General features: G+C 41.5%; 1 protein-coding gene across 3 annotated transcripts in view; it reads left to right on the top strand.

Annotated features, from left to right (window-relative positions):
• Positions 1–22,165, top strand: part of ADAMTS9 (ADAM metallopeptidase with thrombospondin type 1 motif 9) — a 186,253-nt gene that overhangs the window by 72,303 nt on the left and 91,785 nt on the right. For all 3 annotated transcript variants that reach the window (XM_075833996.1, XM_075833993.1, XM_075833994.1), the window contains 4 exons: positions 797–914; positions 2,593–2,688; positions 20,640–20,806; positions 21,085–21,214. In XM_075833996.1, coding sequence (XP_075690111.1) covers positions 797–914; positions 2,593–2,688; positions 20,640–20,806; positions 21,085–21,214 — 511 coding nt within the window. The remainder of the gene's footprint in view (positions 1–796; positions 915–2,592; positions 2,689–20,639; positions 20,807–21,084; positions 21,215–22,165) is intronic.

Here is a 22,165-nt window from a genome sequence, read left to right as displayed (position 1 = left end):
GCTGGTGTAGATTTCCCTTTCTGGCACATGATCAGCTAGAGGGCTGCACGTACATTGTACTCTAGCAGCGTTTGTGCTTGTATGAAACGCCAATCTAAGCAAATCCCTCCTATGTGTTTTGCTTAGTGCAGCACTTAACACAGACATTCAAGGAACACCAAAGACAGAATCTCTGTGTCATGCCCCACCCCTCTGTGTCATGCCCCACCCTCACAAGGCATAACACCAGGTTTCACTTTTTCCTGGACTGTTCCTTTAAGTGATTCTATGCCCATCATCTCCCAACCACAGGACTGAATACTTTACTGATTGATTTAGAACTCAGAATAAGGGCTTGTCCACACGTAGCGGAATTGCGGACGGAATAAACACAGCAGAATACAGTAGCAGCAAATTAGGTGAGATTTAACAAATCTCATCCACGCTGCGTAAATATTCCAACCAGAAATTGTCCTGCAGTGCATATTTTTTGGACCACAACATGTAAATTCCTGCTGCGGAGAGTGGACTGAATTGCTGCATTTTTGATAAGAGACGTCGCCATCTCCCATTATTGTGAAAAACAAAGCAAAATACGCACCATTTTCTGCATTCAAAAACGCATGAAATGGTGCGTTTTTACTGCAGCGGAATGTCTGCTACTTTCAACGGAATTGCTGCACAAATTTTCTGCAGCAATTCCCTACGTGTGGATAAGCCCTAAAACTGATAATTTTTTGAAGCTAGTGACAAGAATCATGTAAACTGTACCCACAGGTTTTTTTTAATAGATCTTGTTAATACCTTTTTTTTAAAGCAAGCTGGTTGTGATCACGTCCTAAACTCGAAAGCCAGAAGAGATAAATGTGGTGTTTGTGGCGGAGACAATTCATCCTGCAAAACGATTGCTGGAACGTTTAATATAGTACATTACGGTAGGTACCGCTAAAATGAAGGATCCGTTTTTAGTATATTATACTTATTATACTTACTATATTACTGTTTGTACTGTATTTACCAAATATATTTCCCTTGAAGCTTTACATCAGTTTAGTGTCGGGTTTGGCCACTGCATCAATATAATGGGGTGACCAAATGTTCCAATGTATTGACTTCAATGGCAAGTGATTGGCTCCAAAGTCACCTCCAACTGGGGTTGTCTTCTGTTATGGTGCAGCAAAAACGGGTGTGAACACAGCTAAACTCTATGTTGTCTCTACAATCCGTCGGCTGGAACATTTTTATGGCCGTATTATGTCTGCAAGACCCGGACCCCTCTGCCGTTCTACTGTACTGAACTAAGATCAGCATAAAACCTTATGGTGATCTAAGTTCAGTGCAGGGTCTGGCTGTTATGTCCATAATATGGACCCTAAAATGTGGGCATATTATGGCTTTCCGAAACTTCATGAAAGGTGAGGGACAAACCTTTGGGACCCCCACCGGCCCCCAAGATTGAAAGGGCAAAATCCCGTTTGACAGTTTCACTGCACAGCATGGGTTCTGTCCACCCACTTGACAGTAATTGGGGCTGTGTTGCGTCTTACTGCACAGTAGTTGGGCGTAAATGGCGCTGTACAGGGAAAACTGCTTAAAGGGGTTGTCCCAGAATCGACAATAATCACCTATATACAGGATAGGCGATACAGGATATATATACAGGATAGGCGATAATTATCTGATCACTGGGATCTCCATCGATCATGAGAACAATGGTACAGAACCCCCAAATTCACCTTACTGCACCGCCTGCAGTGAGCAGGAGCTTGAATGGAGCAGCTGTCAAGTATGAGCACCCGCCGCTCTATCCAATGTCTAAGGGTTGGATGGAAACAGTCGAGCGCTGTACTCAGCTATTTCCGTCATTTCTATAGACTTTGAATGAAGCGGCAGCGCGCATGCTCAACCGCCGCTCCATTCAATGTCCTATTCACTGCAATTGAGGAGTGAGGAGGAACAGGGGGTTTGGGACACCCCATTCTCGTGATCGGTGGGACCCCAGCATAAAACAATTATCAACTATCCTGTGGAAAGGTGATAATTGTCGATTCTGGGAATACCCCATTAACTAGTGCAGTGGCCCCTTTTTTCTGAGAATCATTGATGTGATCAGGAGGTGATGGTATATTCTAGCAATATTATATTACTTCTTCTGGTGGGAAAAACACAATAAGCCGACCGGTCACTTCTTAGGTAGAGTTCTCCTTTAATCATGTTGGGTCATTTTGAAAAACTCTGTCCTTCCAAATCCTCGGATATCTTATTATCGGTAATGGAACTCCTACCTCATGAAGGTTTCAGACAATAGTGGGATTGACAGTGTTTTAGTTCCACAAGGTCGTCTAAACTTTTATAGGAGACAATCCAAAATCTGCAAGAGGAATAAGATATAATGGGCTGTAAAGAGACATCTGCAAAGATGGTGTTTGTCATGTAGGCATAACACAACGAGCGGCCATGCTTTTCTTCCTTTGTTCTCTGTAAACATAGAAAGTTGTGTTTTGAAGTGATGCTACATGCATTTGGCAGAAGTGTAACCCACGCCGCCTTTGTAAAGAACATCCTGTCCATTAATCTGAACTAACCGTGCACTTCATCCTTTGTACTTCCCAGGCTACAATACTGTGGTTCGTATTCCAGCCGGCGCTACTAACATTGATGTGCGGCAGCACAGCTACTCAGGGAAGCCGGAAGATGACAACTACCTTGGTGAGACCACACTGGGTTTGAATTCCACAGAGAATATAAAGTACAGACTGTGTCTTAATCTTGGCAAGCCTTCCTGTCTTCTTATTAGAGATTATAAATATTTTGCTTCTGCTAAAGTCAATTTGCGCTGACATTTTCCTGGCTCATATTTACATTGGCACAATGGTAAGCGTTATGAAAGACCACCTGCCACATAAACACTAGTACACTGTGACTAGCTTTTATTGAAGGGCTTGTCCACTTTTTACAATCCCTTTTTGTTAGACGATTCCTCCAAAAATAAGATGATCGAATGTTGCCCTGCTGCTGTGACCTTTCATGATCAGCCCTAATCTGCAGAGGAACCTGGTAGCAAGTGCTCAATTCCCCTGCAGCGCCACCACAGGGGAAATAAAGCAAGTGTGATGTCTGTGTAATGAAGATACATGTTGAGTCCTCCAAAGAGAGAGACACAGTAGCGCTTTCTGCTTTGGTTATTTTATGGAGGACCCCATCTAGTAACACAGAATGATCTGATTGGGTATTTGAAATTGAGTTTACTTAACTAAAAAATTCCTTTAAGGTGAATATTACTCCAATTCACTTTAATATACTATTAGGCTTGGCTGCATGAGTTAGGGTTGGCTGGCTAACTGAATTTTGGGAGCAACAATAATGACTACTAGTTGTTCAGGATCCTTAATTATGGGGGAAAAATGTTAACCTTCATCCTTGTCCCACCAATTATTATCCTGGCCGCACCTTTAAATTAAACTCTATATGGTGACATTGTGGATACCCTGGTATCAGGGGAGGATACAGAGAGTAGAGGGCAGCTGTTCAAAAACAGTTTATGGGCCCCTTGGTCTCCAATAGTTCAGCATAGAGCATGCCCCTTATATCTGGGCTATGAAATTCAATAATTCAGTCCCTTATGTGCAATCTAATAGACAGATGGAAGCTGGTTCTAATGTGGCAGTGAGCCCCCTTACTTACTGGGCCCCTGTGCGACTGCACAGGTCATGCTTATGGTATGCCTGCCCCTACCTGGTACTATGTCCAGGCGCTTTTTATCATGTTTTGGGGGGAACCCCAAGGAGAATTATTGTGGTGCATTGTATGGGAAATCTGAGATCCTAGAACTATAGTGTGGGACCTAAATTGGGGTCCTAATGCATAGATCATTCACCTATGGTATAGACAACAGTTGCTTTAGTAGTATAGAGTCCTAAACATCATACGGGAACATGCACAGTAGGGTAGTGTGATGAGAGGAGAAGTCTACGGTAGCATTAGGAGTGGGTCAGAATATATATATATATCTGGAATACGACATATTCCTCAATGTTTTTACTTTGTTGAGTTTTTAGGAGTGGCCAGGTCAGTGTCAAACAAAAGATCAGAGGAAATTAAAGTTATCTCCTTCACTGACAACTTAAATCAGGTGGGATTCACCATTGTGGACTGTTGCCTATATACACCCCATCAATGGCCCATTGCTTTCCTAAAACATATTATAGTAACATGTTTTTTGTAAATCGAAAGTTTTTGTAATTTTTCTCTAAACCTTTTGTATACAAAGTTAATACACTGAAAATTTGTCTGTGCCTCAAATATATATAACTTTTTTAAAGGAACACACAGGGAAAAATTGATGCCGTGTTATGTCTAGTCCAGGGCCTGAGGGGCCGGAAACCAAAAAAGTGAAAATCCGTGTGTCATGCTCCGCCCCCTCAGGCCCTCCTCTAGGCATAACACAATATATATTTTTTTTCTGGAGTGTTCCTTTAAGGCTGAAGAAAAGGTGTCATATTAAAACAGTGTTTTTTGCTCTGTCTCTAGTAAATGATGTCCTATGTTATAAGCAACTCTTGTATCAGCTCTCAGCTTTCTAAATTCAGACCGTGGATCAACAGTGAAGTATAAATTGTTATTGTAAATGATGGAGGTCTGTTCTGTATCCAGCAGCTTATGATGATCTCCTAGTAAAGCGTTCTGCATCTTTCGATGTTATGAGAACCGGTTACACCTTCATAAGTGTCGCTGCCGCGCCATGTTTTTCCAGCGCTTCTTTATGTTAGGATGATCCCTACAGAAAATAGAGGCTCAGCTGCATGTAGGATCAGACCCTTCAATCAGACTGACATTGACTTTTTATTCCTGCTGCCACTTGTCTTATCGTCCAGGGTGCAGGGCGTTCACATTGTGTTTCATGTTGTGGGAGATGTACACAAACCGTTTCTATCCAGTGTGTAAATTAGTAGAATATTTTATTGTACAGGTGTCAAAGTTGTAATATTTTCTAATTTGTTTATACCACACTCTTATAGGGTCACATTTATCAAAACTGACTGACAGAAAAAAAACTGGCCTTGTTCCCCATAGCTACCGGTCAGTCTTCTTTTTTTAAGGCGGTTGTCCCACGAAGCGCCGTACTCGACTATTTCCGTCAGCCCCATAGACATTGAATGGAGTGGCAAAGCATATACTTGACCGTCGCTCCATTCAAACTCCTTCTTACTGAATGACCGCAGGGGGACTCAGATTCTAATGATCGGTGGGAGTCCAGATTCAGCAAATAAATATTATTTTTGGTATAATGAAAATGTATACAGTTTTCTAGTCTACTTTCTGTATCAGTTTTTCATGGATTTAAGATCTCTGCTGGCTTTCATTCAATAGGAACGTTCGTTATTTACTTTCATTGGATAAAAATTTGTCCTGGTCATGTGATAGACACATAGGTGCAGGACTGATTACATTTGGGCTCTGTTCACACTGTGTTTGCGTCAAGACAAATGAGGGCCTGGGGAAAGCAATGATGTCACTCACTGTCCATAACTTTGCCGGAGTCTCTTCGGGGCGATTCTGATGCAACAACCGCGTGGCGAACCTATAATCCCCACAACCACAAAATTTTAAAGCAGCCGGGCAGCCCCTGTGACGTAACTGGCTGCTCCTAGAAAAAGCTACATTGATGTCACTTCCCCGGGCAGAGATCGCAGCTGGGGACTCTGGCTGTAAAAGACTTGCGGATGCGGGGGATAGAGTCATCGCACGGGCGGACAGGGCAGCCTCTGCTGTGCTGCGTAGCTCCAGCGATAACTTTCCTTATATGTACAGTAACGTCACTAGAGCTTCTCCACGCATACGTTTTACAGAGGCTTGTGACCGATGACATATAGTGGCACCCATGGGCCCCATGTTAAAAAAATGTATACCATGCAGGATATGTTTCTTTGCGGGTTCCAACGGGATCGAAAATCGAAGTCTATTACGTTACTCCATCATTCAATAAAAAGATATACTGAAAACACTTGAAAACCCATGTGCAATTGTGTTAGCACCGCTGTAAACAGTTTTGCTGTTTAGAGGAGCTATAAAACTGACCTTCCTTTGAGCTAGTTGAGAATTTGGAGCATTACATTTGTGGGTTTGATTAAACTCTCAAAATGGCTAGAAAAAGAGAGCTTTCATGTAAAACTCGACAGTCTATTCTTGTTCTTAGAAATGAAGGCTATTCCATGCGAGAAATTGCCAAGAAACTGAAGATTTCCTACAACGGTGTGTACTACTCCCTTCAGAGGACAGCACACACAGGCTCTAACCAGAGTAGAAAGAGAAGTGGGGGGCCCCGCTGCACGACTGAGCAACAAGACAAGCACATTAGAGTCTCTAGTTTTAGAAATAGACGCCTCACAGGTCCTCAACTGGCAGCTTCATTAAATAGTACCCGCAAAACGCCAGTGTCAACGTCTACAGTGAAGAGGCGACTCCAGGATGCTGGCCTTCAGGGCAGAGTGGCAAAGAAAAAGCCATATCTGAGACTGGCTAATAAAAGGAAAAGATTAATATGGGCAAAAGCACACAGACATTGGACAGAGGAAGATTGGAAAAAAGTGTTATGGACAGACGAATCGAAGTTTGAGGTGTTTGGATCACACAGAAGAACATTTGTGAGATGCAGAACAACTGAAAAGATGCTGGAAGAGTGCCTGACGCCATCTGTCAAGCATGGTGGAGGTAATGTGATGGTCTGGGGTCGCTTTGGTGCTGGTAAAGTGGGAGATTTGTACAAGGTAAAAGGGATTTTGAATAAGGAAGGCTATCACTCCATTTTGCAACGCCATGCCATACCCTGTGGACAGCGCTTGATTAGAGCCAATTTCATCCTACAACAGGACAATGACCCAAAGCACACCTCCAAATTATGCAAGAACTATTTAGGGAAGAAGCGGGCAGCTGGTATTCTATCTGTAATAGAGTGGCCAGCGCAGTCACCAGATCTCAACCCCATAGAGCTGTTGTGGGAGCAGCTTGACCGTATGGTACGCAAGAAGTGCCCATCAAGCCAATCCAACTTGTGGGAGGGCCTTCTGGAAGCATGGGGTGAAATTTCTCCCGATTACCTCAGCAAATGAACAGCTAGAATGCCAAAGGTCTGCAATGCTGTAATTGCTGCAAATGGAGCATTCCAAGACGAAAGCAAAGCTTGAAGGAGAAAATTATTATTTCAAATAAAAATCATTATTTCTAAGCTTGTCAATGTCTTGACTATATTTTCTAGTCATTTTGCAACTCATTTGATAAATATAAGTGTGAGATTTCATGGAAAACACAAAATTGTCTGGGTGACCCCAAACTTTTGAACTGTAGTGTATATCAGCCCGACGGAGGCCAAAAAGAAACTCTTTTGGTCTCTGTGGAGCAAATAGAGCCCTATTTAACGTGTACATCTGGAGTTTTCCCAACATACACATTAAACGTACAGCTAAAATACGGTGTGAAAGGGGCCTTATAGTGCAGTTATCCGAGCCGTGTCTTGTAACAAACTATGCACTTATGTGTCCATGACATGCCCAGGACATATTTTAACCAGTAGAAGTAAACAATGAAGCTTGCTATTGAGGGACAGCAAGCAGAGATTTTGAGTCACAGTGGGGCCATTGCCGGTGTAGACCAGGTAGTCTTAAGCTTGACCAGAATAGAGCTTGTTTACCCATGTCACCATGAGATTCCCAAGACCAGTGGACCCTGACTTCTTCCCAGTATTGCCTGGTACTGATGCCAACCCTGATTTTAGCTTTATGTACGGTTTCCATTAATTGTAACAGCAGGATATTTTATTTTTTTGTCATTGGAGTCATGATATGTTTGAAGCGCACAATATTTAAGTCTAAATCTAAATATTCGGAAAATTGTCCTTATTCTGAGTTAACATAGGTTATAGAAACGTTGATTCAGTTGTGTCACCTTAAATTTCCTTCAGAGTGACCAGAGATAGGGTGAAGATGACCTCTGGTAGACTATGGGATAACTGCAACCTTGAAAGTCATGAGATGTACCAGTTTGATAATAATGCCCATGTCCAACATAAGAATGCTTGTGCACCCAACCTGCAGTTAGCAAGTGGCCTATAATGTTCTCGACAGATCATCTCCAGCTTATCTCCTGCCACAAGAATGGACCCACTGAGTTAATGTTTTCTCTGCTGACCTAATAGTTTCACCTTAGACTACACTTTGATAGAAAACAAGGTGACTTTTCCTATAAGTAGCTTTGAAAAGTATATGGTAGTCAATATTTTTTATGTTGTACACCATAAATGAACCTTAGTGAAGACCACGGTGGTTCATTGGTGAGCAGTGCTGTGCTGAGCTTCTTTCATTTGCTTGGGCTTACTCAATATATTTAAACTTCCTACCACACTCCAGAAACTTACAGGGGTTGTTTCATGACAACAATTTGGTTTCCGATTGAAGCCGTCCTGGTGATCAGCTGATTTGCGCGGGTCCATCTTCAGAAATTCCTGGTGATCAGGTGTTATTATCGAAAGAAGCTATACCAGAGTATAACATGCCGACCTTTCAAATTAATCGGCATCCATATAATGCATAGACGGGTCGGTTCCGCCAGAGTGAGTGACACTGTTTGTGTAAAGGATCTGCCAGACACAGCTTCTGTGTCGACGCCCGTGGTTACTCAGTCTGCACCTGCTCCTAAGTCTGATAGTGACTCGATCATCTACCACTCGGGCTGGGAGGCTGAGAAGTGGGAGAGCCTATCACGGCCTGGCCAGACGGAGTTAGCTCCCGCCCTCTGTCTATTTGTACCTTCGTTTCCTGCTTCTCCTTTGCCTGTGATTCTGCTGGTTTCCTGGCTCTGCTGGTGCTGCTTGTACTATTTGTCCACTGTTTCATACAGACCCTGGCTTTACTGACTACTCTCCTGCTCTGCGTTTGGTACCTCGTACTCTCATGGTTTGACTCGGCTTGTTCACTACTCTTGTTGCTCACGGTGTTGCTGTGGGCAACTGCCCCATTTCCCTTAGCTTCTTTGTACCCTTGTCTGTCTGTCTGTCGTGCACATAGTGAGAGTAGGGACCGTCGCCCAGTTGTACGCCGTCGCCTAGGATGGGCCATTGCAAGTAGGCAGGGACTGAGTGGCGGGTAGATTAGGGCTCACCTGTCTGTCTCCCTACCCCGTCATTACACTTTGTTAGTGGCTATGAAGGTCCTGAGCTTGGAACCCACCTGTGATATTCATAGGGCATTTGGAAAGGGGTTGTCTTGTACCCCTTTAACGATGTGTGAAATGGCTTCCAATGAAGACTCCTGTGTATCAGGCAGTAGCTCTTTTCATTCAGTTATCAGGGATGTTGGACAGCTCCACTGCTGGATTGATTGCCTGGCTCTTTCACTTCTTCCTTTTCTGACTATTGAGCTTCCTGTCTGTAGTCTAGTGCCTTGCTGCCTCAAGCTACAACCTGTTGCCGTTTATCTGTGTACTAATCTTGGACTGTTCCCTGACCACGTCTCTGCCTCCCGCTACAACCTATTGCCAAGTATCTGTATACCGAACGTGGACTATTCCCTGACCACGTCTCTGCCTCATGCTACAACCTGTTGTCGCTTATCTCTGTGGCAAACATGGATTGTTTCCTGATCACATTTCTGCCTCATACTACAACCTCTTGCCGCTTATCTGTGTACCAAACCTGAAGTGTTTCTTGACTACTCTTGCTATGAGCGCCCTCTTGCCTGATTGCTTCAGCCAGTGGACTCTGAATGTGCTCTAGACTTTGACATTGCCCCTTTCTTAAGAGTGGCAGGAAAAGAATAGTAATTGTGAGCTCCACTGGGGATGGGGACTGTTGTAAGTAAGTAAATTCTGTCTACAGCACCAGGAAATATATTTGAATTATATCAATAATATAATAATAGGAAATTAATTGAATCGGCCAAGTTAATCTAGTTTTGGCGTAAAATCTGATCTGGTTATAACACACCTGATTACCTGGTTTTCAGTATGTCACTGTATACTTCCTGCTTTTGGTTTGAAAGCCTCTCCAGTCTGTAAAATCACTATCATTGTGCTATAATGCATTCCTTGAAGTTGGGCCTTTTACACCGGAAGAACAATCGGCCGGTACAGCGAGTGCCGATCAACGAGACATCGTTGATCGGCGCTCATTTGCTCCTGTCACACGGAGCTATGGATGGGGACGAGCGGTTGTTACTCCGATCGCTGGTCCTCATACATTATTATCAATTTGGCAGTGCGTCTCTCTGTTTATACCGGGAGATGTGCTGCCGACAACGCTAATATTTTACCTTTTTAAAATGATACGATCAGCTGAATAAGAGTGGGTTATGATGTAATTTCCATGAGCGTTTGCTCGTTCATCTGCTGATCGCTGCCCTGTTTACACAAGGCAATTAAACGTTGTATGAACGCTTGACTGCCCGATAAACACCCAGTGTAAAACCCCCATAAGAATTCAATGTGAACTGTACTATTTGCAAACAGTTCACTTAAGAGGCATCTAACGTACGGCCTTGCACAGCTCTCAGATTAATCAATGCAACCTAGACCCCTTGACCTGAAAATGAGGCTCTTTTATCTTCAGCTTTCCAATGAACAATAGATAAAATGTTTAGTCATAGCCGTCAAGCACTTGTAGAGATCTGCTATTTAAATGAAGACTATATAGATGCAAATGAAAAAGTGTGTACGCATACACTTATTTCACAGCTCAGTGGGCATGTGTGACCGTTCTGTGTGAACTTCACAGTCGTTTTGTGAGACAGTAGCAGGAATTTAACATTGTCATCAGGTCTAAAGAGTAAACGTTTACTCATTGGTGTAAGTGGGCGTCCATGAAATTAAGGACTGTACTCCTTCATGTTGAGGAGGGAAAACTTTATTATGAGTAACAGAAGAATGAAAATGTCATTGTATAAAAGACTCCTTGGAATTTAGCTTCTTTTTTTGGTAGGGGAGTTTTATTTTTGGAGAGAAGGGGGGGGGGGAATCCGAGCATGGGACGTGACTTTAAAGGTCACTGCATTCTGGTACGTTTTTCATTAATTTTATCAAAGTCCTCAAATAACTCAAAGGTATATGATAAGAAAGTTCCCTGTGTGTGATCATGTAAAGCGGGTCATACACAATAGATAGATGATCGCGAACGATCGTTCAGTTTACAACTAACGCCTCCTTCTCATAAATATGTAAAATTCGAAGGCTTGGCAGACTTTGATCTAATGTGTATGGCCAGCTGTACACGCTAAATCTCAAAAACTAATGTTTGGGTTTCATCCAATGTAGACTCTTACATGTATGGTCAAGTAGGTCTGATGCAGATGGCAAGACCGTGTGCATGAAGACTGTGTACCCGTAGGCACTCCATGGTCCACTATATGGTGCCTTCGCACCCCGTACAACCAATTGTTTTAGGGTAAAATACCTCCTTAATATTCTATGCAAAAGAACAGGCCACAATTTTTTTGCTCATGGATACCATATGAATCTAGGAGAAAATATAACTCTCAGTGCACAGACCCTGTATGACAGCAAACACTACTACTGTCTAAGCACTACGTGTACTGCCATGTGGTGCCACCTTGAGGCACCATATTTTCCCCTAGAAACAATGTTTCTGCAGAAGAATACCACCATGATACAGTGTGTTGTAGTTTATACTGTAGGGGGTGCAGGGGTAGCAGCCAGGCTCTGGTGACTGAGGGCGGCCACACACCCTTTGCCAGTTTTATTAATAGCACATGGAAAGGGAGGGATCTTACCAATTTTTCACAGGGGCTAAGAAGCTTCAGGTTAAGGCCCTTTTACACCGGCCAATTATCAGGCAAACAGAATGCTCATTCCCAATAATTGCCCTGTGTAAACAGGGCAACGATCAGCCAATGAATGTGCAAACGCTCGATCATCGGCTGATTGTATAGTTTTAAATGCTGAAACTATTAACGTTGTCGGCAGAACATCTCCCGGTGTTACCAGGGAGACGTGCCGCCGACATGATAGAAATGTATGAAGACAAGGAATCGTAGTAACGAGCGCTTGTCCATCATACTAGCTCCTTGTGAAAGGAGCAAACGAGCGCTGATCAAAGAGCTGGCTCGTTGATCGGCACCTGTTTACACCGCTCACATCGGGCCGCGTAATACTACTTTTTTTTTTCTTTCTCTCAAATTCTATATAAAATTGAAGGCGCAAAGAGGTACATTATGGGGTAATGGCAGGCTTTTATGGATCCCTACACCACGTATCTGTTATATGGCTGTGTGCATGAGCCCTTAAGGTTTCCATACATAATTAGGGGTCATTAACACCTTTGGTAATTCGGACATGTCTAGTTTCTAACAATTTTTTCTAGGGTTTTGTTTCGATAAAAAGCTGTTCTGATCACCAGAAGGACGTGGTATCTCCTCACACATGTTCTAGTCTTTCAGGGGAAATCTAGCTTCATAGAATGTTTTTTTTCTTTGTGTTGGTCTACAGGAGATATAAAGCCTGTTTTAGCTCTCAAGATCAGTCTGCCTCTGGCTTTACAATATTCTCTCAGTAGTGTCTTTTTCTTTTTACAAAGACAAAGCCAAGTGGACAAATAATGAATGCCTTATTTTACCTACTCAATATGTTTCTCTTGGATAGATTAAGGGAACAGCTATGCTCATAAACATGGGAAGGCAAAATAATGCTATACATTAATTTGTGCACCCTTTGTTTTTAACTGTATTGCCAGGCTAGTCATAAGTATCTCAGCAGACTGGCACATATTGTGCCTTTTAGTAGCCATACACTTATTAGTTTGTAAATAACATCCAATTAAACAATTGTTCAGTGAATTATGCTTTAAAATTCACCAGAGAGATAATTATTCTTTTCTGTTGCCTCTATAAGCTGCCAATGAATAGGTCATTTTGTATTAATTTCCATAAGTACTGCCTAATTACAAGATTACGCATGACAGTGATTGCTACAAGCCAACCCCTTCATTTTCCAAAGTAGTGTATACGCATAAAGACCTGCACATTATAAGCTCTGGGTAGGAGTCGAAACACCATGAGGGATTTTCTAAAAACACAAATGTAAATATAAAGCAGGTAAAATCACTACTAAAATGTATATATAAAAATTATTATAATTATAATTAAACTTTACAAAAGTTTTCATATCTGAGACAATGTTTCTTTGAAGGGCTTCTATAGTTTAGGGACTTTTCTCCTCATATACAGTGTGCACATGCAGAATTGTCCATACAGTTGGCTCAGATTGGGTGGGATATGTACATTGCTGTCCATTAAAGGGGTAGATTGGGCGTTCATAAAGTCAAGCTCCCCTTTCAGGACCCTCATCTTAATGGAGAGCAGTTAGGATCCCGTTACACCGGCCCATTTTGGCCATAACAACGAGTGGCGCTCGCTTGCTCCATTCACAAGGAGCTATGCATGGGGACTACGATCGCTCGTCCCCATACATTTCTATCATGTCGGCAGCACGTCTCCCTGTTTACACAGGGAGACGTGCTGCCGATAACGATAATATTTTAAGCTGCAGAAACTATACGATCTGCCGATAAACGAGCGTTTGCTCCATTCTCGACTGATCGGGCCCTGTTTACACAGGTAATGATCAGGAACGAGCGTTCTGTAAACACTCGTTTGCCGTATAATTGGCCAGTGTAAAAGGGCCCTTACTCTCACTCTGGTGGACCCAGCTTTACAAGGACAGCCCATTGACTTCAATGGGTAGCATGCAATGCTTCACTTCCCCTATGGTGGTGCTGCAGGAGAACTGAACACTTGCTGCAAGGTTTCTATGGAAATCACAACTGATCGCAACTGGACTCCCTTTTATCACCTTATCATTGGGAAACAATTTTGGCCAAACAGGGATTTACAAAAGCGGACAACCCCTTTAATGTATAAGTAAGTCAATTGCATTTATCGGGCCACTTTCCAGATCTTCCAAGGACATCTAGAATACTTTTGCACTACCTTTAGAGTGAGCAACATTTTAATCCTCGGTGACTATAAACTATGAAGAGGGGCCATAGATTTAACATAATCCCATGGAACCCCTCCTTATTGTTGTCACTTATTTCTTTCCAGTCCTTATGAGGAATAACACGAAGTTGTAAATGACCTCTGTAGTAATATCAGACATTTTACCCTTTTAGGTCATCCCTTGTACCGTTTTACTCCTACTACAGTGCTTAGTGGTAACAACATTTGAAACTTTGACTTCTAAAGAAAGTTTAGTTGAGCTTTAAAGGCCCCCTTAGTTTGCTTTTAACAATGGTCTATTAAATGTTAGCTCCCCCGTTCCCTCTTTTGTGACCTCGCTTTTTTCTGCGGAGAGCCCTCACAGTAACGCAGCCGTGTGATAGATGAAATGGCAGACAAGCAAACTCAGGAAATTAGCTAAGTAATCGCATTAGTGTGAAGTTGTGCAGTAGACCGCTGTTTTCAGGAAACGGCTTCTCTTGCAAAGAATTTGGCCTGGTAAATACAGTGTACCGCACATACCACAAGATTTGGGTTAAAGGAAGAAAAAAACTGCTTTGTCAATGTGTATTAAGATCTCGGATGTATCCATTTTGGAGGGAAGTTGTCACGGGGGAACCTGCAGGAATTAGATTATTTGTCCCTTTGTCATTAATCCTTAATCCTGTTAAAAGTGGGTGGAAAAAAAAATATTTCCAGAATGGCTAAAGGGGTCCTGAGCTGAAAGTGGCACAACAAAATTTTCCGTTGTGTTGTACAAATGACTTGGTAAGCACTTTAATAAAAATAAATTTATTAACATGAATTAACCTTTTCTTAATGCTTCTGATGCCACTCGTGGTTATTGGGGGGAAGCGAAATGGCAACTTCTCCAATCAGAGGGGTTGTCACCTTTAGCACCTGAGCTGTAACCTATAGGAGTTATGAGTTGTTCACACAACTCTGGGGCACTTTACATTTTTTTCTACCTCCCTCCGTTATTTAGATATCGGTGCCGTTATATTTGGCGCCCGATATTTAAATAACCCCCTGAACAGTCAACGCGGCGTGTACTGTCAAGGGGGCGTGTTATTATGGCTGTGACACTGTCCAATCAGATGGAAACCTTTACCTTTGAATATAAAACCTTGTCATTTTTATAAAATAAACCAGAAAAAGAGACAAGTCACGACCAGATAAATAGAAAATTTACGAACAATCTTTATTAAAGTCAATTAGACACAAGAAATCACATAAAAACAACTATACACAATAAAATAACATGACCCCTCGTAAAAAGATGGAATCAGAACATAAAAGCAGCGTGGCCCCCCAGATGGTAAATTGGTCATGCGATCACCCAGAGAGCTAAAGTGCATGGATCAATAATTTAAAGCAGGTGCTAGGTATGGTACGTTTGCACAGATAGATAACTATACATAGGAAAGATGCAAGTGCCGTCTTACACAAAAATAACATACAAATGGCAGTACAAGGATAGCCAGGAGATCAGGACCGGGAGGGGGGGGGAGACCGCTGCTGGACCCGACGCGCGTTTTGCTGATGAAGCATCATTTATACTGCCATTTGTATGTTATTTTTGTGTAAGACGCCACTTGCATCTTTCCTATGTATAGTTATCTATCTGTGCAAATGTACCATACCTAGCACCTGCTTTAAATTATTGATCCATGCACTTTAGCTCTCTGGGTGATCGCATGACCAATTTACCATCTGGGGGGACCACGCTGCTTTTATGTTCTGATTCCATCTTTTTACGAGGGGTCATGTTATTTTATTGTGTATAGTTGTTTTTTTATGTGATTTCTTGTGTCTAATTGACTTTAATAAAGATTGTTCGTAACTTTTCTATTTATCTGGTCGTGACTTGTCTCTTTTTCTGGTTTGTTATATCAGTCACTAGGACCATTGGTACATTTTTGGGGCATTGTTCGGTTTAGTAAATTTGTATAAAATACTAGAAAATTTCCTCTTACAAATGTGATGTTACAATTTTTTTTTCCATATCGCTCAAATGAATGTGATGGGACACGTTTAGAAAATCTGTGGTTGTGATGGCCGTTTTGTTGGCACTTGGTTGTACATGAATTTGGAGCAAGCATTATATTTTGGTGTAAACCCACCAAAAATTATTCATGGAGAGACCATATTGCCCATAGCAATCAATCAGAGTTGCTCTAGTGAAATGTATATTGAATGGTTACTGGGAGCAATATGTAAAGTTTTCCTCCAAGACAGGATTTATGAGACCCGATATACAGTATATACATAATCTCCATAAATCCAAATTTTTGCCGGACTGTCCTGTAAACTGGACCGCAAAATGGGCCCTTTTTTGGGCACAGTACCAGAGGGAAAGGGAATCCCTAGCCTCAGATAATTTAGTTGTCAGTAGAGAGGGTGTCTATAATACACAATAAGTTACTGCCCCCTCCTTTTGCACACTTCTAAAAGGCGTAAACTAGGGGAAAGCAGACAAGGATGGAAAGCTGATAGAAATGATCCTTCCTATTGCTTACAAAATATAGGCCTTGCTGAAGAACTCTTATTTTTATTCTGAAAATATATATTATGAATATATACATACTACACTTTGTAGGCTTGTAGGAGCGTCTAAGATGAGTGGGGGAAGGGGAGTGACAACTGCTCTGAGTACATTTCTGGCTCCTGAAAATAGTTGTCGCTTTTCAAGTCCATTCATCCATTGGCCTACAAAGTAGAATATTTGACTATGATACTGCCCCCTATTGGCAAGAATATTAACATATATGAGAACTTTTATACTTTACTTGACTGGAATTGCTCGACAACGGAGAGCAAAAATATAGAAGGCCTTTACTCGCCATCACTGATTGCGTACACTTAGAATTGGCCCTTTACCATAACCCACGCTTCATAAGGTTTGACAAATCCCCATGTCTCTACACTTCTCAGTACTAGAACTGTTTTTGTGTCTCTGCTACAAACAGTTATTTCACAGAAACTAGAAAAAAATATACAAAAAAAGACTTTTCTCATTTTCAGCATCAATTTTCTGCCTACTGTGACTTATTGGTAAGGTTGTTCCACCGGACGTATATCCCTCAAACTGCAATTTTATCTGCTTTAAGAATTATGACCGGCTACAGAAAGCTTTATTGTTCAGGCACAGTTCTAGAAAAAGCATAGGTGTAATAGATCTGAAAAAGCAATTTAGGAGTTGTAGGCGAGTCACTTGTCTTGAGCAACAAAAGTGCTCAAAATGAACTCTTGTCATATAGTGAGCTCTGCAATATTTCCTGCTGTTGCCACAAATTATAGTTTACAGAAGAAGCAATCCACATTGCTGATGATTATGAACACATGAATGACACAAGCTCCAGTGACAATACAGCTGTCCCTTTATCCGTGATCTGGAAGGATTAATGTTGATCACATAACAAAAAATATAAATTCACTGATGAAAGGGAAAATATTCTGGATGCCTAAATTAATTTGTCCTAACATTTACTTGCCTTTATAGAAGTCTACCCTTTTAATTTACACTCTTCATTCCTTCTTTCCTTCCTTATTTCCTTTCCTTCTACATACCTCCCTCCCTGTTTCTTCTTCCTTTACCTACTCCCACCGTACCTTTCTTCCTACCTTTCTTTCTCCCTCTCTTCCTTCCTCCCTTCCTTCCATCCTTCCTCCCTTCCTTCCTTCCTCCCTTCTTTCCTTCCTTCCTTCCTTTCTTCCATTTTTCCTTCTCTCCTTATTTCCTTCTCTCCTTCCATCCCCCATACCTCCCTTCCTGTCTCTTCCTTCCTTCCTCCCAAAGCATAAATAGAGAAGAGGAGAATCCTGCTCTCCCAGAGGCGTAACTTGAAGCTCCTGGGCCCCAATTCAAAATCTGTAACAGGGCCCCCACCAACCATATATCATTTATAATACTAGTGTCTTCCTATGTGGCTGAGGGGCTTTTGGGCCCCCTAAGGCTTAAGGGCCCAGGTGCGACTGCTACCTCTACACTCCCTATATCTACGCCCCCATGCTCTCCTATATCTATCACATGCAGTTATAAATCCCATCTATCTGTCCACTTCTTCTTGCTAATGTACATTCAGTTTGTTAGCAAAAAGAAGGGGACAGATGGAAATTAATATGATTGCAGAATCAGACTACACAGGGTTACACAATCATGGAGACACATACACTACCGTTCAAAAGTTTGGGGTCACCCAGACAATTTTGTGTTTTCCATGAAAACTCACACTTATATTTATCAAATGAGTTGCAAAATGACTAGAAAATATAGTCAAGACAAGGTTAGAAATAATGATTTTTATTTGAAATAATAATTTTCTCCTTCAAACTTGGCTTTCGTCAAAGAATGCTCCATTTGCCGCAATTACAGCATTGCAGACCTTTGGAGTTCTAGCTGTTAATTTGCTGAGGTAATTCGGGAGAAATTTCACCCCATGCTTCTAGAAGCCCCTCCCACAAGTTGGATTGGCTTGATGGGCACTTCTTGCGTACCATACGGTCAAGCTGCTCCCACAACAGCTCTATGGGGTGGAGATCTGGTGACTGCGCTGGCCACTCCATTACAGATAGAATACCAGCTGCCTGCTTCTTCCCTAAATAGTTCTTGCATAATTTGGAGTTGTGCTTTGGGTCATTGTCCTGTTGTAGGATGAAATTGGCTCCAATCAAGCGCTGTCCACAGGGTATGGGATGGCGTTGCAAAATGGAGTGATCGCCTTCCTTATTCAAAATCCCTTTTAGCTTGTACAAATCTCCCACTTTACCAGCACCAAAGCAACCCCAGACATCACATTACCTCCACCATGCTTGGCAGATGGCGTCAGGCACTCTTCCAGCATCTTTTCAGTTGTTCTGCGTCTCACAAATGTTCTTCTGTGTGATCCAAACACCTCAAACTTCGATTCGTCTGTCCATAACACTTTTTTCCAATCTTCCTCTGTCCAATGTCTGTGTGCTTTTGCCCATATTAATCTTTTCCTTTTATTAGCCATTCTCAGATATGGCTTTTTCTTTGCCACTCGGCCCTGAAGGCCAGCATCCCGGAGTCGCCTCTTCACTGTAGACGTTGACACTGGCGTTTTGCGGGTACTATTTAATGAAGCTGCCAGTTGAGGACCTGTGAGGCGTCTATTTCTCAAACTAGAGACTCTAATGTACTTGTCTTGTTGCTCAGTTGTGCAGCGGGGCCTCCCACTTCTCTTTCTACTCTGGTTAGAGCCTGTTTGTGCTGTCCTCTGAAGGGAATAGTACACACCGTTGTAGGAAATCTTCAGTTTCTTGGCAATTTCTCGCATGGAATAGCCTTCATTTCTAAGAACAAGAATAGACTGTCGAGTTTCACATGAAAGCTCTCTTTTTCTAACCATTTTGAGAGTTTAATCGAACCCACAAATGTAATGCTCCAGATTCTCAACTAGCTCAAAGGAAGGTCAGTTTTATAGCTCCTCTAAACAGCAAAACTGTTTACAGCGGTGCTAAAATGTTTTCTAATCATCCATTAGCCTTCTAACACAGTTAGCAAACATAATGTACCATTAGAACACTGGAGTGATGGTTGCTGGAAATGGGCCTCTATACACCTATGTAGATATTGAATTAAAAACCAGACGTTTGCAGCTAGAATAGTCATTTAGCACATTAGCAATGTATAGAGTGTATTTCTGATTAATTTAATGTTATCTTCATTGAAAAAAACGGCTTTTCTTGCAAAAATAAGGAAATTTCTAAGTGACCCTAAACTTTTGAATGGTAGTGTAGATCTGCATAGGAGCTGTAGACATAAACAGGTAGGAGATTTTTAATCAACTATTTGAAAAGTTGCTTCATTTTATTATTTTACAAGCATTGAAGCAGCAATATGGAGGACAATATACAGCAGTAATGAGCAGTGTTGCTGTTAATCCAGCACTGGGGTGAGATAGAAAACCTACTAGAAGCTGTTGCAGCATCTCTGTGTCTCTCTGCCTCTCTCTCATCTAACTCTGCTCTTGCTCCCATCTCCATAGACTTTTATAGGTAGCTATAACCTGATCTTGTATTTCCCCTCTTGAGGAGACAGAATTAGCAGTAAATTCTGAGTGAGTGAACAATTAGTAGGAGGGGGATCATAATAAGGGGAGAAAGAGGATTTAATTTTCTCTGATAAGTTATATTGCAAAGTTTCTTATATTTGCATGTACTATTGATTTATGCAAACTTTGTTGAACGTTTGTGACCATTTAATATCTGCCTGTGTCGCTTCCTTCTCTTCTTTCTTTCTTTCTTTCTTTCTTTCTTTCTTTCTTTCTTTCTTTCTTTCTTTCTTTCTTTCTTTCTTTCTTTCCTTCTTTCTTTCTTTCCTTCTTTCTTTCCTTCTTTCTTTCTTTCTTTCTTTCTTTCCTTCCCTCCACCCTCCATTCATTCCTTCCTTCCCCCCGCCCTCCCATCTCTGTCCCTTTCTTCAATAGTTTTGTATTGAATATAAAGACACTTATTTCCTTCTTTAACGAATCAGAGGTGACGACACATTTAAACCCACAGTTTTGTTTAACACTAAGAATTACAATAAATTCACAAATTGTACATGAAAAATAGATCTTTGTAACCGCTATGTTTAACCCTGCGAGCACACTACGTGTCAGGCTGCTCTTACATGAAATATTGCCTTTCTTCTTACAGCTTTATCAAACAGCAATGGGGAATTCCTTCTAAATGGCGACTTTGTGGTCAGTATGTTCAAAAGGGAAATCAAAGTGGGCAACGCAGTGATTGAGTACAGCGGGTCAGACCACACTGTGGAGAGAATTAATTGCACGGATCGGATTGACCAAGAAATTATGCTGCAGGTAATACAGCTCATCCTTGAATGAATTGTGTTTTTTTGCCCTGAAAAATGATGATTTGTCAACGATTAAAAAAAAAGGGTCTGCTTTTTTTTTTCTTTAAGAAATAGTGCCACTTTTGTCTTTGCGCGGGGTCTGGTTTTGCAGCCCAGCCCCATTTACTTAAATACACAGCCTATAGACAAGAGTGGCGCTGTTTCTGGAAAAAAGACAGAATCTACTTTAATCACAGGCAATTCATTTAATGATGTAACTATCACCTTTTCTTTCTTTTCCTCTAGATATTATCTGTTGGCAATTTATATAACCCAGATGTTCGATATACTTTTAATATTCCAATTGAAGATAAACCTCAGCTTTTCTATTGGAATCCCTATGGACCATGGCAGACGTGCAGTAAAATTTGCCAAGGTAAAGAAGGGCTATTGAGATTAAATTAAAGTAAGATCTGTTCCCTATTTATAACATCTGGCTCATCCAAGGGCATTTTGGTAATTTAGGAATATTGCACTTTAGTTGTGGAGATTAGAAAATACAGTCTGCTTTTTTCCCAGAAACAGCACCACACATGCCCATGAGTTGTGTCTGGTATTACAGCTCAGCCTCATTCACTTGACAAAACCCATGGACAAGAGTGGCGCTGCTTCTGGAAAATAAGCAAATCTCTTTTTTTAACCACATACAACTCCTTTCAGCGCAAATTTTAAATGCTATGTTCTCATAAACTTTTTCTTTTATTGCTCCTATGTCTATAAAATAAAACATTAAGCGACTTAGCAAATAGTCTTGCTTATTATATCCTGTTTTGTGTCTACACGCCTATGCAGACCTATGCATCTCCATGGTTACAGACTACAAATAAACCCTGTGTAGTCTGATCCTGCAGTTATAATCCCATCTATCTGTGCACTTCTTCTTGCTAATGTACATTAAGTTTGTTAGCAAGAAGAAGAGAGATGGAAAGGAATATGATTGCAGGATTTTTTTTAGTCTCCAATCATGGAGACACATAGGTCTGCATAGGAGCTGTAGACACAAACCGTTAGGAGATTTTTAGCAAGACTATTTGAAAAGTTGCTTCATTTATTATTTTACAAGCATTGGAGCAAGGAAAAAAATATTGCATAGCCTGTGAGAGAAGCTATATTAGCAAGATGAAATACTACAAGTGCTTGCTTTTATACATGTACGAAGAGCTTCCCTGTCTCCGGAGGATTGATTTTAATGGGCACTGTGTAATGCTTCTTTTGACCTGGGGGGGTGCTGCAGGGGAATTGAACACTTGCTGCCAGGTTTTGCTGAAGATTACACCTGATCCCTGGGGGTCCCAGCTATGGGATAGCATGTAATCAGCTTATTTTC

The sequence above is a fragment of the Rhinoderma darwinii genome, chromosome 7, assembly GCF_050947455.1.
Source record: "Rhinoderma darwinii isolate aRhiDar2 chromosome 7, aRhiDar2.hap1, whole genome shotgun sequence".
Lineage (NCBI taxonomy): Eukaryota > Metazoa > Chordata > Amphibia > Anura > Rhinodermatidae > Rhinoderma > Rhinoderma darwinii.
Note: the sequence above shows the minus strand (reverse complement) of the source record. Positions and strands in the feature narration are given on the sequence as shown.